The 13,674-nt window shown below is 36.3% G+C and overlaps 1 protein-coding gene across 1 annotated transcript in view; it reads left to right on the top strand.

Moving 5' to 3' along the window:
• Positions 1 to 13,674, top strand: part of LOC150109476 (dual specificity calcium/calmodulin-dependent 3',5'-cyclic nucleotide phosphodiesterase 1A-like) — a 279,797-nt gene that overhangs the window by 226,147 nt on the left and 39,976 nt on the right. Inside the window, exons 4-5 of the mRNA XM_090408516.1 lie at positions 4,400 to 4,550; positions 9,790 to 9,903. Of these exons, the coding sequence (XP_090264642.1) occupies positions 4,400 to 4,550; positions 9,790 to 9,903 (265 nt within the window). The remainder of the gene's footprint in view (positions 1 to 4,399; positions 4,551 to 9,789; positions 9,904 to 13,674) is intronic.

Here is a 13,674-nt window from a genome sequence, read left to right as displayed (position 1 = left end):
ACTTCCAAGACACGCGAATGCATTGAAAAGGTTAGTATTTACCTTATAGAGGATCGATGATAGATTCAACTAAAAAGAGTTTGAAGTTCATCAAATTAAAACATACATGTTTCATAATGTGTTAAAATTATAATCAGTTACTTATTGATATTTGATACAACGTAATTTGTCACCCATTATATTTATTTAGATATTTATTTTTAGTTTGTTTATTATTTAGTTATTTCATTTTCTTATTTCGTTTATTATTATTATTGCATAAAAATATGATAAATTATTACTTTAATAATAATTTATAGTCCGCGCGGTTAGCCTAGTGGCTATGCGCTTCGCAACCATAAGCCTGGGAAAGGAATGTCCTTGATCTTTAGGATCTTTCTCAGACATAGCCAAGTTAGCCGGTTTGGGGCATGGACAGCAAGGTTTTTCTTCCAAGTTTATATAGGGTTTTTCCTCCCGCAAGCAAGCAAACCGGCCCCGTGAACACACGCAGCTACAGCCATAGAATATACCGGGAGGCATAGGGCTAGTCACCTTCTCGAGTCGAGTACGACTTAGAAGGGCTTAAAATAGCCCTGTAACAGGCCAGTAGGCCTAACACGTAGAAGGGAGAAGAAGAAGATGATGATGAAATAATAAAATAATAATTATACATAATAAGCGAACTGTGTACTGAATGTTGACCAGCAGCTGCTTGTGGTTTACATAATTCTAGAAAGTGGAGAAGCGGTAGTGGCCAGCTTGGGGAACAGCCTTGTGAAAATAGCCACAGAAAAGGCGTAATGCGAAAACAGAGCGTCTATGAAAAAAGGATTGGAGGAAACCTGTGAGAGAGAGAGAGAGAAGGGGGGGGGGGATCTATTAAGTAAACTGCCCTTTTCTAGATAGCATCAAGCATTCTAAGCACCAACTAAAATGTGAGAACAACATTGTAAGATTGGATGGTTTGGTTATTTTTATTAGGAATAAAGATGAAAAGCGGTGTCTTGAATGAACCCGGACACTAAGCTTTTTGAAGGATGAAGAAGCTATGGATGAAATGCATTTGTATCTAGAAAGGCTGGAGATGTCTCAGCCCAAAAGGAGAAATCTGATCTTGACTAGTCGTAAACATCATCAAGGCTTTTATAACTTAGCTTTTATAAAGGAAATCAGCCATTCGTGTATTTTTATTAGTCCTACCCAAGAAAAGGATGTTAGCCTATAATGCATTAGTATCAGTATCGTGGGTGGGTTGGGGGATTTGATAATCCGAAAACCCTTCTCTAGAAACCAGATGTGGAACTTTTTTTTTCAAGCCACTTCAAAGTCCAAGAGTAGCATAATCTCTCTCTCTCTCTCTCTCTCTCTCTCTCTCTCTCTCTCTTACACACACACACACACACACACACACACACACACACACACACACACACACACACACACACACACACACACACACACACACACACACCAGGCGGTGAAATTCATCTCCCGACTACTGACATTCAGAAACATCCGTGCCCAATGGTACGATTCAAACCCAGAACTTACCGGCTGTAGAGAGCGACCATTAACCACTCGACTCACCTGGCTAGCAAATATAATAGAAGATCAAAAATTGCAGATTGTCTGACCGTGTACAGCGGTGCAAATTTACGCGCGTGTCTGGGGCCAGTCTCAAGTTTTTGAAATGAAGTTGGTCTCTTGGAATATCCTCTTTAAAGATAATAACGATATTATAAATAAAAATAAAAAAACAATATTTTAAATTGATGATGATGATGACAAATAGCACAAAATGAGCAAAGCAAATTACTTCTATAGATAATGCACATAGGTGCAGGCTTACCTGAATTTTTTATGCTTGTGTGTGCGAGTAGATCGTAGTCCTCTTCCTCACACAGAGTGAAAATGGGTTGTTGGTTTGGTCAGTGTGAAACTTAACTGTGTGATGTTGAACAAACAGCTGCTCATGTTTATGTAGTGTTCGGAGTTGAGATGTAATGTTATAATATCTACTGCTGTCTGTGCCATTGTAATATCTTCTGCTATTTTATTATCTTTACTATTCTACACGTTTTTCCTATATATTTTCCTTTCTTACTCTGCCTAGATTAGTAATTATTAATATCTTTTTTATCTTTATTCTAATTGTTGTGCGCGCTTTCTCTCTCTGAATCTTTCTTGCTTATATTATTACGTACTATGCTTATCTACCCTTCGCACTACGAGTCTTATGCCTAAGATACTAGAAAATTTATTTAATTTAGACTGCGCCACTAATATCATTTAATTAGCGTAAAACTCAATAATACGGCCGGCAGATTTCTTTCTCTAACACAAATTCCTTCAATAAAACTTTACATAAACAGCGTGGTCTATTCTTTTACTTAACTTTACGCTTTGGCTATCTCACTTAGTTTCCTGCTCACAAGTCCGATTTATTTAGGAACAGTGCAGTTGTAAAAATAAACAATCAGGCAGCACTCTTTTAACAAATAAATAAAACACATTTATTTACATTAATATGAAATATACATGAATCAAACGACAGGGAGATTGCTTTCTCTACCCATCAAAAAAAAAAAAAATTCTTTAGCATAAAATTAGAACATTTTTACTTCAACACTAAATAATCTCTTTAACTCAAAAACTTATCTACTCTTTGCTTACAATTTCAACTTATTAAACTTCTAGTTTACTTGCAAAGAGGTTAGCTAACTCTCTTTAAGTTATCCTTACCAATTTTATATCAACTTCTAACATGCCAATTGATTCTCTTAAAGATATTTCTTATTACTATTGAACAATCTCTTAAAAGTCCTCTACAACCAGGGCCGCCCCTGGGAATTTTGCTGCCCCGTGCAGTAGCATATCTTGCCGCCCCTTCTCCCTTATTTTTCTAATAGTTTATGCCAACTTTGCTGCCCCAAAAAAACTTTTCGCCCCATGCAAATGCACGTCTGGCGCTATCAGTAGAGCCGGCCCTGTCTACAACCTACTATGAGAGGGAAAAATACAAAACGTTTTAACTTACAAAAGACTCTGCATCGCACATTCAGTCAAAAGTCTTTCACTACAGTCTTATGGCATATCTTTCATCTCAGATCTTGAGCTTCCTCAGGAATGTCTGGCTTCAGTAATATCTCATCGGGAAAATAGTGGGCTGTGGACTGCGACTGACAAAAGGTTGTTCTCCCACGGCGAAAAAGAAAATCTTCCGAGCGAAGTTGCTTCGGGTAATTTACATCGCCTAATTTCCTCTGCTTGGTCTTGCCGTAAGGCCTGGATGACTGGCTCTTCTATCTGCCATTTTAAATAGCTCTAACTGCAGCCTCAAATGACCGTAATTGCCGCCAACTGACTCTCTTATGGACTCCCGAATCCGTTCCCTCTCTCTGGCGATGACTGGAAGTCTTTCCTTCTTTGGCAACGTCTGGAAGCCCTCTCTCTCTGGCCTGAAAGTCCACTCTCTCTCTCTCTCTCTCTCTGGCCTGGACTGGAACCGGGAAGCTCCTTATGCTTGGCTCTGTCCCTTTTTATTATGCCTTCTCTGAGACCTCGCAGGAAGATTGTAACCCTCAAAGAACTCGGCATGACTCTTTCTAGTTCGGCCCGCTTTCTGTCCTCCTCCGCTTTCTTTTGATTGTAAGTTGCCGGCCATCGGAAAGTTGTTTGAACCTTTCTGACTGACTTCGGAGGCGTTTACGTGCAGCGCTTGTAAGTTTTTCACATACACATAAAATTTCATAAACAACCTTTCTTATGCCGCCATGTAGATCTATTACATACAGCTCCGACGGCAAAACGTTACCGTTGTTTTTAACACTTTAAAATATTCTTATTAAAGGAGTATATACAGTTATCTTCCAAAGGGTTATTTACAAAAATATCTATAGTACAAAATATACAGAGACAAACAAGTTATTTTTAGAACATTCTCGTGGACTTGACCTCTGAAAAAAAAAAAAATCGATGTAAAGCGCTTTGGTATTTTTAAGCTACATCGAGATTTTACAATGTCTTATGCAGAAGGGAACACCAATATTTTGGAAACCTGAGAAGGCTATTGGTGCGGTATGTTTCTGTTCGCAAGACAAAAGATATAAATCAACCCAAGAAGACAAATATGATCTTCAACGGAGATTCCAGTATCATTAAAGGTAAGTAGAAGCTAACAGAAGTCATTTTTGCGATGTAAGGAGGGCATGCAAATAAATAAATACCTTCGTAGTTTAGTCGGTTTCGACGTTGAAATAGAAATCCCTGTTTTCTAATCCCCTCTGTTTTTTTCTAATGCTAGGGTCTCATACTGTGGCAGAGGGGTTTTTCATCTTATAATAAATTCAACGACTTAAGTGTCAAAGAATTAAATAAAAACTGCATATTTCCTTACTTATTTCTCTGTCTTTTCCAGAGACGGGCACCGTACTTGTCCGGCGGATGAATTCCCGCTATGTGTTAAAAGAATCGTCCACCCAAGATGGAGAAGCCCATGAACAAGCAGACCCTAAAGTAGAAATGCCTCCAGTGGACACACTGGAAGCTTGTGACAAGGCAGCTGCAAGGTATGTGTACATGCCCCTTATTATTTAATAAACGAGCTGTTATTCCTGTGGTGCCTCTTCAAAGGAATCCCTTTTTGGAATACAAAAAGGGGACGCTTTCTTTCTTTTTTTTTTTTTTCTAGAGTATGAAATAATCACGACGATGAAGCCAAGATCAAAAAAATATGATTTGACATCTTTTTTTTTTTAATCCTAAAAATGTTATCAGAGTGTGGATAAAGTCACCAGTATCACCCTAGCATACAGGATAAACTATAATGGAGAAATAGTTGAAGAATTATTATCATTATAATAGTTGCGCGACATCACACAACGTGAAGTTACGTATGCTAGAATAATACGTTTAACTTAGCCATCTAATCGAAATTGTTATAATATACGAGTAAAGGAACGCTCTTGTGTTCTCTTTGCCTTTTCAAAATGATTATCAGCACATTTTTAGCTTGTGTTAGAATTTATATATCCTAGTTTTTTGTTTTTTTAAAGGAATTTAATGAAGCAATTAAGCATTACACTTTTTTGAATATAATTATGAAAAATACATTAAGAATTCATATTTTTTTTTGTATTATGAAATGTTAATGAATCAACTGCCAACAGTTTAAATTAAAAAAAAAATTTTTTTGGCTAGATGGGCGAAGCAAGAGTGCTTTTCATATTCCCCATTATCTGTAGAAGAAAATGTGTGGATGGGATAGTATAGAGCTTATAGCTTATAGGTAGTATAGAGCTTATAGCTCTATACTACCCCATCTGTTACCCTCCTGATCGCTGTAGGAAGGTAACAGCAATAGCCGAGCCTCAGTTAGAACTTCATTGGCTACAGCACTGTCATCCATTACCCTAGCTGGGTATTCATTTTAGTCGCCTTGTACGACATTCATGGGCTACAGTGGGGCTATTCTTATCCCGGCCACCACACGGGATAACCACCACCACCATTTTTTTTGGACCAGTATATAGCTCATCACAACTTCATTAATAGGAAATGTATTCTTAAAACTTGAATTACTTGATTTTGCATAATTCGTTAAAATAATATCATGTATAGCAAAATTTTAATTTAAAAAATACTGTGAAAACGGATTACTTCAACAGACAGTCCTTATAGTCCTTATAAGGACTGGCTTAAAGGGGCGAAGCAAGAATGCTTTTCATATTCCCCGTTATCTGTAGAGGAAAGTGTAGGGATAAGGTGTTATTGAGCTATTAATTAAAGCTCTGATCATGGCAGGAGGGTAACAGCAATAGCCGAGCCTCAGTTACTTCATTGGCTACAGCATTGCTATCCATTACCCTCCAAGGGTATTGGATATTGGATTGAACATCCTCTCACATTTCAACAGACAGTGAGGCATAACTAATATTTAGGATTCATGTCATGTAATATCTTAATTGGTGTATCATCATTGATTGCTACTTTTTTTTTAATAAAAAATATTAAATATGATTTAAATTTTAAAATACTAGTGACATAAATTTGGTAAATTAATTTTATATAGTTTATAATCACATCTCTTATTTTGATTTATCAAGAAATGTTTAAAACGGTTGTCAAATCTCGAGTAAGTAATAACTACATTTAAGTACATTTAGACGGAAAAGATAAACCATATAAAAAGAACTGACCCAGTGGAACCAGATAAATGTGCAGAAATAAATCCTTTCTTACCTGACGTGTGGGATGAGAAAAGGTCAACTGACCTTAGATAAACGAAATTACCCAAGCTGGTGTCTTACAAGTGCTGATGATCATAGCTAGATGGCGCTTCGATCTAATTCTCTGGAATTAGATCGTCACGTGCCACAATAATGTCTTTTAGGTCTGCACGTTTTGAGCGTACTGAGATCTGGGGATTTAACTATGAAGAAACAAGATAGATGATATATTTCTTTCTTGACATTTTATCGAATGACCAACAGAGGAAATCTTTTTTTTATTTCTTCTACTCTCTCTCTCTCTCTCTCTCTCTCTCTCTCTGAAAATAAACCAAAATTCACGGATTTTTCAGATAACTATAGCAGCTACTTATTGACAAATACATTTCGTTATATTCTGTTTATTTTAAACGTTATATAAATTTAAATGGTTCCAACTTAGGCCAAATGCAAATTTAATCGTAGGCAGCACATGATTTTAATCACTCGATGTGATCCCTACTCACTTAAAGGACCTAAACGGAGTAATATTTTTATATGAATCTCATAAATGCTGTATTTCGAAATACAGAACGATTAAATAAAGAAAGAAAATGCTATAATTAATTAAAAGAGTTCCATCATGTTACAACAACTTTCGAAATGCGTACTCATTTACTCGAAGACCAATCAGGAATCGGGTGTGTACCTGCCTAGCCCTAGAACTCGCATCATTTTACTTATTTCTCCAGAGAGTGGCTAAAAAATGGAGGTTTATCGCTCACGTATCCCGAAACGTGTAGCAATAGGAGACGGATCTGCTTGGTCTGATATTAGCTCTGGAAATACCTGAGCACGTAGAAGCGCAAATGATCCGGCTTTTAACATTTTCACAATCCAAATAGATATAACGAATAAGTATCAACATATTTATGATAGTACTTGTATTTTAAGGAATCGGATGGTAAACGTGTGCTGATTTAATCATTTCATGTAATATATATATAATTATATATATATAAAAGTTTTCTGTAATGTCAAAATGTAACGTTTACATATGTATTCAATATTATGGTGTAAGAATATTTTTATAGTATATGATGCATTCATTTTAATAATTATAATTTTTAATATTTCTCTACCATTAACTTTTAATGTTCTAGTATCTTTTATATCAGGCATGGGCAAACTTTCCTAGTTCGGGGGCCAAATTATCAGTCTGTCTCCGAGTCAAGGACCGGAACCAAATTATTAAATAAAATAAATTAATATTAAATGAATTAAAACAAGTTACTACTTCGTATTTCATTTATTTATAACATAATGCTTTGGTATAAAGCTCTACATAAATTTTATAATATAATGGACGACAAAACAATTTAATGTGAAGATTGGTCTTGTTCGTCAACTACGAGACTATCAATATTGACGTTAATATTACTTAAGGATAATCACATAGAATTTTCGAGGTTTTGGTCCGTTATTCTTGTCCGAATTTTTGATTTATTGTATTTTATCCTCAAAAAAAACTGTTCACACATATATGTGCTGCTGAAAAGACAAATGATTTTTCTTGAAAAGGCACGTAAATTTGTATATTTTTCTTCCACCAAATAAAATTTATAGAAATCCGTCAAAGCAATGTTATTAAATTGTGATTTTAGCACTAAATCCGCCTGAAGCTCAATAAGTTCCATCTGTAAGTTTTCTGGCACATTATTTACATCAGCAACCATCGGACGAGCATAGCGAATGTGGAGTCTTTGTTTTTGAAGTCGGCAAACCTTGTATCAAATTGCTCTATTAGGGCCTTCAGTTCATCTCCATAACAATTATAAGGGATATTTTTATGAGTTGCTAGAGTAGGAAAATGTAACAATTTTTAGCTCTTATCTGACTATCCAACAATCTTAGTTTATTACAAAAAAATTTGACATGTCCATACAGTTTATGAACCAATTGTCCTTGTTTTTGCAATTTAAGATTCATTTCGTTTAGGTATCCGGTGACATCTACAAGGAATGCTAAATCACACACCCACTCATCATCTTTTACTTGGTTCATTGTGTTTCCTTTTATGTCCATAAAATCTACAATGTCTTGTCTCAGATCATAAAATCGTTTTTAACATTTTACCTTTACTCAACCACCTCACTTCACAATAATAAGACACATCTTCATAATCCGAAAATAGGTCTGCCAAATACTCCTTAAATTGGCGGTGATTAAGTGCACGTGACTTAAAAGTTAAATACTAGCTACTATAACTTCTATAACATTTGTGAATTTAATCGATTTTGCATTATCCACCAAAAGATTTTGTTGGTGGATAATGCAGTGAAAATTTGTTAAATTTTCCGGATGGATCTGTAGTTCTATTGCTCTTTCATGAACTATTCCGATAAATCCCTTCTGTGCACCAACCATGGCAGGGGTTCCATCAGTGCATATGCCAGATAGTGAACTCCATTTAAGCCCAAATCTCTCGAAGACTGTGTTGACTGTTTCAAATATATCTTCACCGGTAGTTGTTCCTTTTAATGGCCGAAGCGCCAATAATTCTTCTGTGATGTTGAAATCCGAATCAACTCCTCGAAATATTGCTAGTTATGCTGTATCGGAGGCATCGGTGCTGTCATCCAAAGCAATTGAAAATGCTTCCAATCTAGCAATCTTCTCTTTTAAACTTTTTTGATATCATCAGCCATAAGTCCTATCCATCGGACAAAAGTACGTCTCGACAAACGAATATTCTCGAAGTCTTTTTTCTTTTCAGGACATATTATACTTGCAACATCCAGCAGACATTCTTTGATAAATTCTCCTTCACCAAATGACTTAGAATGCTTAGCGATTTTTTTCGCTTACCACAAAGCTGGCTTTGACAATGCTGTGGTGCTGCGTTCTTTGCTTGTTGAACATTTGCTGCTGGGTATCCAAATTCTTCAAATTCTGTATTTCATCTTTTCGTAGTTGTCCATCAATTTTTGGGTGATCCGCATGTCTCGAAGTAAAGTGTCTCTTCAAGTTGTATTCTTTGTTTACGGATACGGATTCGTTGTACAACAAACATACAGGCAAACCTTTATTAAGAATAAAATAATAATCCTCCGTCCAGTTGTCTTGAAATTGACGATTCTCTGCATCTACTTTTCTTTTTTTTTTTTTTTTTTGCAATAACCCCTGACATTGTCCCAAATTTATAAGCGATATTCAGAACTGTCAAACAAAACTGTCTTCTACACCGCAGGCACTGAACAGAACATAACATCAATGCAGGCACTGAACAAAGCGCAACACCAACGCAAATGCCAAACTGACACGTTGTAACACGTTCACACACGCCACTAGTCAAAGTGAAAAAGAGACCTTGGTTGGAGAAAACATAGTGTGTTTTGCGCAAGTCATATGACGTCAGCTTAATGTGAGTAAGTAGAACACACCATGTTTTCTCCCACCATGAATCAAACAAACTTCGCTGAAATAGATTATGGTCGGATCAAAAGAAGTAGAGGGCCGGGGGTTGTCCATATGTGTTTTAGATATTTATTAGCACTAATTCAGCTCATAACTATTTAATCATTTATTATTATAATTTCAGATTACGAGAACTAGCTAACCATTTACAACACGGTGATGTCCCTCTGTCGGTGCTACAGAAAACCTTACAATATGCTGCATGTGTACTGGAGACAGTTTATATTGACGAAGCCAGGTAAGATTTTACGGATCACTGCTTGGAAAATCGATTAGAAAGCTGTTATAGTTTTAGATGGATAGATATATTGTGAAATTGTGATGCAACATTGCGCTAGAGCGAATCTAACTGGGATTGTATGTACAAACACGGTGCATGTTGCTGCATTGTGCTTAAGAAGCCAGTAGTTCTGAGTTCATTTTGTTTTGTTTTTTTGCGCTTAATTAGTCAATATTCGTTTTTAGTGAAACAAACGGTCATTGTTAGATTATAGTGTATACATGTGCTCCAATCAGAATCATTCTGTAATTGAAAAAAAAAAAATGAAAGTTGCAAAATACAATATTGGAATATCTAGTCAGCCGTGAATATATTGTACTTTCAATATTATTTTCACGTAGTAGTTTTTATTCGAAACATTGCATTAAATAGTGCGTTTTATTTAATATTTTTTAAATAAAAACAAGACATTTTGATCATATCAAAACTTTCAAAAACGTTACGAATTCAAATTTGGAGAGGGGGGGGGGGGGAATTGAACGTCTGTGGGTAACTGCAGTCCTCCTGGAGTGTAATTTTTGATTTATGGAAACATTTTAGTTCTATGAATTTCTAGTTTTTAGTCAGTAATTTTAGGTATAAATAAAAAAAAATAATAATCGTTATTATGCAAAAATAGAATGAAGTTCATCTGTTTCCCATTTTATATAAATTGAAAGACCCCTGTTGATAACCATGCAAGATAAATTGTGTGGTATTACCACAAAAGTGCTCTTGCGCGCGCGCGCGCGCGCGCACGCACACACACACACACACACACAAACGTAGAGTTCTTCCCAGAATACTTATAAAATACTTTGTGAAAGCAGAAAAAGAGATCTTTTAGTTACAAATCGAATACGAATCTCCCAATTATCTTGCTTTCCTCTACAGCTGACAGGTCTCTAGAGTAAATACTGAGTGCACCTTTCTTTTCTTAGCAAACGTAACCTTATCAACGGGTGAGTCGCCGAGTTATGACAGTTTTTTTGATGGTTGAAGAGGTACTTTACGAATTGCTTCTAAGAAGAAAAAAAAAAAAATAAATAAAGATTAAGCCGGATTATAAATCACGCTACATTTAAACTGTCATTAAAATGCTATGTAGAAAACGAAAGAAAAATTGTAATTCAAATGAATTATATCTTGGATATCCTAATTACATCCACAACGGCTAATTCTCAATGTTGAGTCTGCGATGTGCAATTTTTCGACGTTAGATGGCGCTCGTGCTATTAGGAAAGTGCTCTAATTTGAACCGTGTTGACATGATGAGAGCATATAAACCTCCTGTTATTTGAATTTCTTCATGCAGTATGAGCACACTTGCCAGCCGGCGATGGTTGTCTTCGTATCTAGTGATTTCTATCTATCAATCTCGCAGTGAAACTGGATTAATATCTTGGCATTCCACTCCACGGGACTAATGTGATAGCGTAAACTCTTCGACCGAAATTAGGACTCGAAATTTGCGACTACTGAGATTAATCTGCAGCTTGCTCAAGTGAATCGTTCCATCTCTCCGCAAACCTCTTTCCTAATGATAGCAGTTTCAATCACAAACGCTGTATTGTGTATGTAATTTATCGCCCCCCCCCCCATTTCTCCCCCCGTATTAGTAGAATTAAGCTACAATTGCCTCGTTACCCAGCTGTTGTGATTTAGTGTAGTAATGTCCAGTTCCTCGAGGTGAATGTCCGATCTTTATTATAGCAAGAATAGGGAGAAATAGAGATAGACAGAAAGTGAAACCAAAAAAGAAAGAAAGAAATGGAGAGAAAAAGAAAAATGAAGAGATGAAGAACTAAAATGATCCGCTCAATGAAATGCCACAAGAAAAGAGAAAAGGGAATAAAAATGGAAGGAATGAAAGTGAGAAATGACAAGAAAGAAACGATAGGAAAAGTAGAAAATAGAAATGAAAGGAAAGAATGGTGTTCTCCTGGACTACCATTCGCCATAGAGAAGCAACATGCGTAAGTGGATATATCGAGAAGGAAAACAGCTGCACAAAAAGAGGGGAGGATTATTAATCTCTTTAATAACTATTAAATTTCATCTGATGTGTGAATGGATGTCCGCTACGCCTTGCATTTTCAAGAGTGCTAACTCACTACCGACACAACAATAGTATATATTGTAACGGATGGATCTGCTGTTTTTTGAAAACATCCTTAAATGATGCCTCACTCTCGGGTCAAAAGATTATCAGAAGGAGGGTGAGGATATGTAGAATGGTGTCTTGTCACACAACCACGCGAAGCATTTTTTTTTTTATAGAAAACTAATGTTTTCAAATTAGAAACGCAGCAAATTAACGTGTTTTAAAAATCTTAAAATTCAGAACCGAGTCTGGCTACATTAATTCAATAATTGTACTAATTACGGAATTTATTAAATACAGATAAATATATCTGAAAATGTTAAGGATAAAACTTTATCTGAAGGTGTGATATTCTGTGATGGGGGAGGAGAAGTGGATAGAGGAGAAAAAAACGGAATATAATTTAACAGGATCACTTTATGATTGTTTTCCATGTTTCCAATTTGATCGCGGTTGCTGAACCAGCATTTTTAACTCCCACGTGTGCAATACTGATTTTCGTATTGGGAGCAGTTTCATGTCGTCATCTCTGTTGGCATTTAAGGGCCTCCATAGCTCCGTCGTTATCAACGATGCCCTTGTTGGAAAAACCTGGATTTGGATCTCATCTAGGATGCAAAGAATTGAATTCAATTTACTTTCAATTGACAGTCCCTTATAAGGGCTTTCAAACTGAAGGCGAGTTAGCCAATCTCATATGGAAATAAAACGATTTTTTTTCCCCGGAAACTCAGATTTTTCATCACAAAACAGCCAGAAAAACATACGCACACAAATACACTGATCTCGTAGCCTTAGTTGTTGCTTCTGTCATTACGCCAAATAGCCTAAAAGGTTGGTATTTCTGTCACTGAGAAATCCCTCTAAAACGATTTTTGGCCTTTCCGATCGAAAATTTTAGTCATCTTTTGCATCGCTAATTGAGGAAATAGGCCCTTTAACAAGACCATGTTCAGTTTAGGGAATTGGTCTCCTGTATTATCTAACTTCAGCTCCCATGGCACCAAATACGCGAGTTTTACAACCAACGATTCATGAGTGAAACTGCCATTTAAAAAAAAAAAAAAAAAAGTCTTGGCGTATAATGATTCTCTATATAGCGTCTCTCTCTTTCTTGTATCTCATATGCTTTTTTTATTTTTTCAGATATTTGCACATTGTCAATATTGCTACAAACCATGGCAGTCTCTACGAGTGAGCATTGAGAAATAGGCTTATATATGAACTCCGTTTTGAAACTGCATCTTCAGGTTGATCGTAACACCAGGGCATGGTTACGGCTGCTGGGGCTGGTTGTTGTTTGCTACTAAAATCTGTGTGTGTGTATATATATATATACCTGGATTGCAATCCCGTTCCCCACGTTTCATTCTGTTGTGTGCAGTTCGCCATCACATCTCCCTTTATTCCATCTCATGTGCTGAAGATCTGCAGACCACAGGCTGAAACTCACTTGGATATCCCCACCTGTGCAAGTCCCCTCAGTTGCCATTGCGCATGTGCTTGAACGTAGTTTGAAATAGAAGCCTGCAGCAACCAGTATAGAGTAGTGGTGTGTGTATATGTATGATGGTAACGCTGAAACAAACGAATCCCTGCATGTGAATGTCATTAGAACAGTAGCACATCCCCTGCTAATCATCTAT

The sequence above is a fragment of the Typopeltis vanoorti genome, chromosome 2, assembly GCF_054136105.1.
Source record: "Typopeltis vanoorti isolate ZY-2024b chromosome 2, IOZ_Tvanoo_1.0, whole genome shotgun sequence".
Lineage (NCBI taxonomy): Eukaryota > Metazoa > Arthropoda > Arachnida > Uropygi > Thelyphonidae > Typopeltis > Typopeltis vanoorti.
This window is presented reverse-complemented; position numbering and strand designations above follow the sequence as displayed.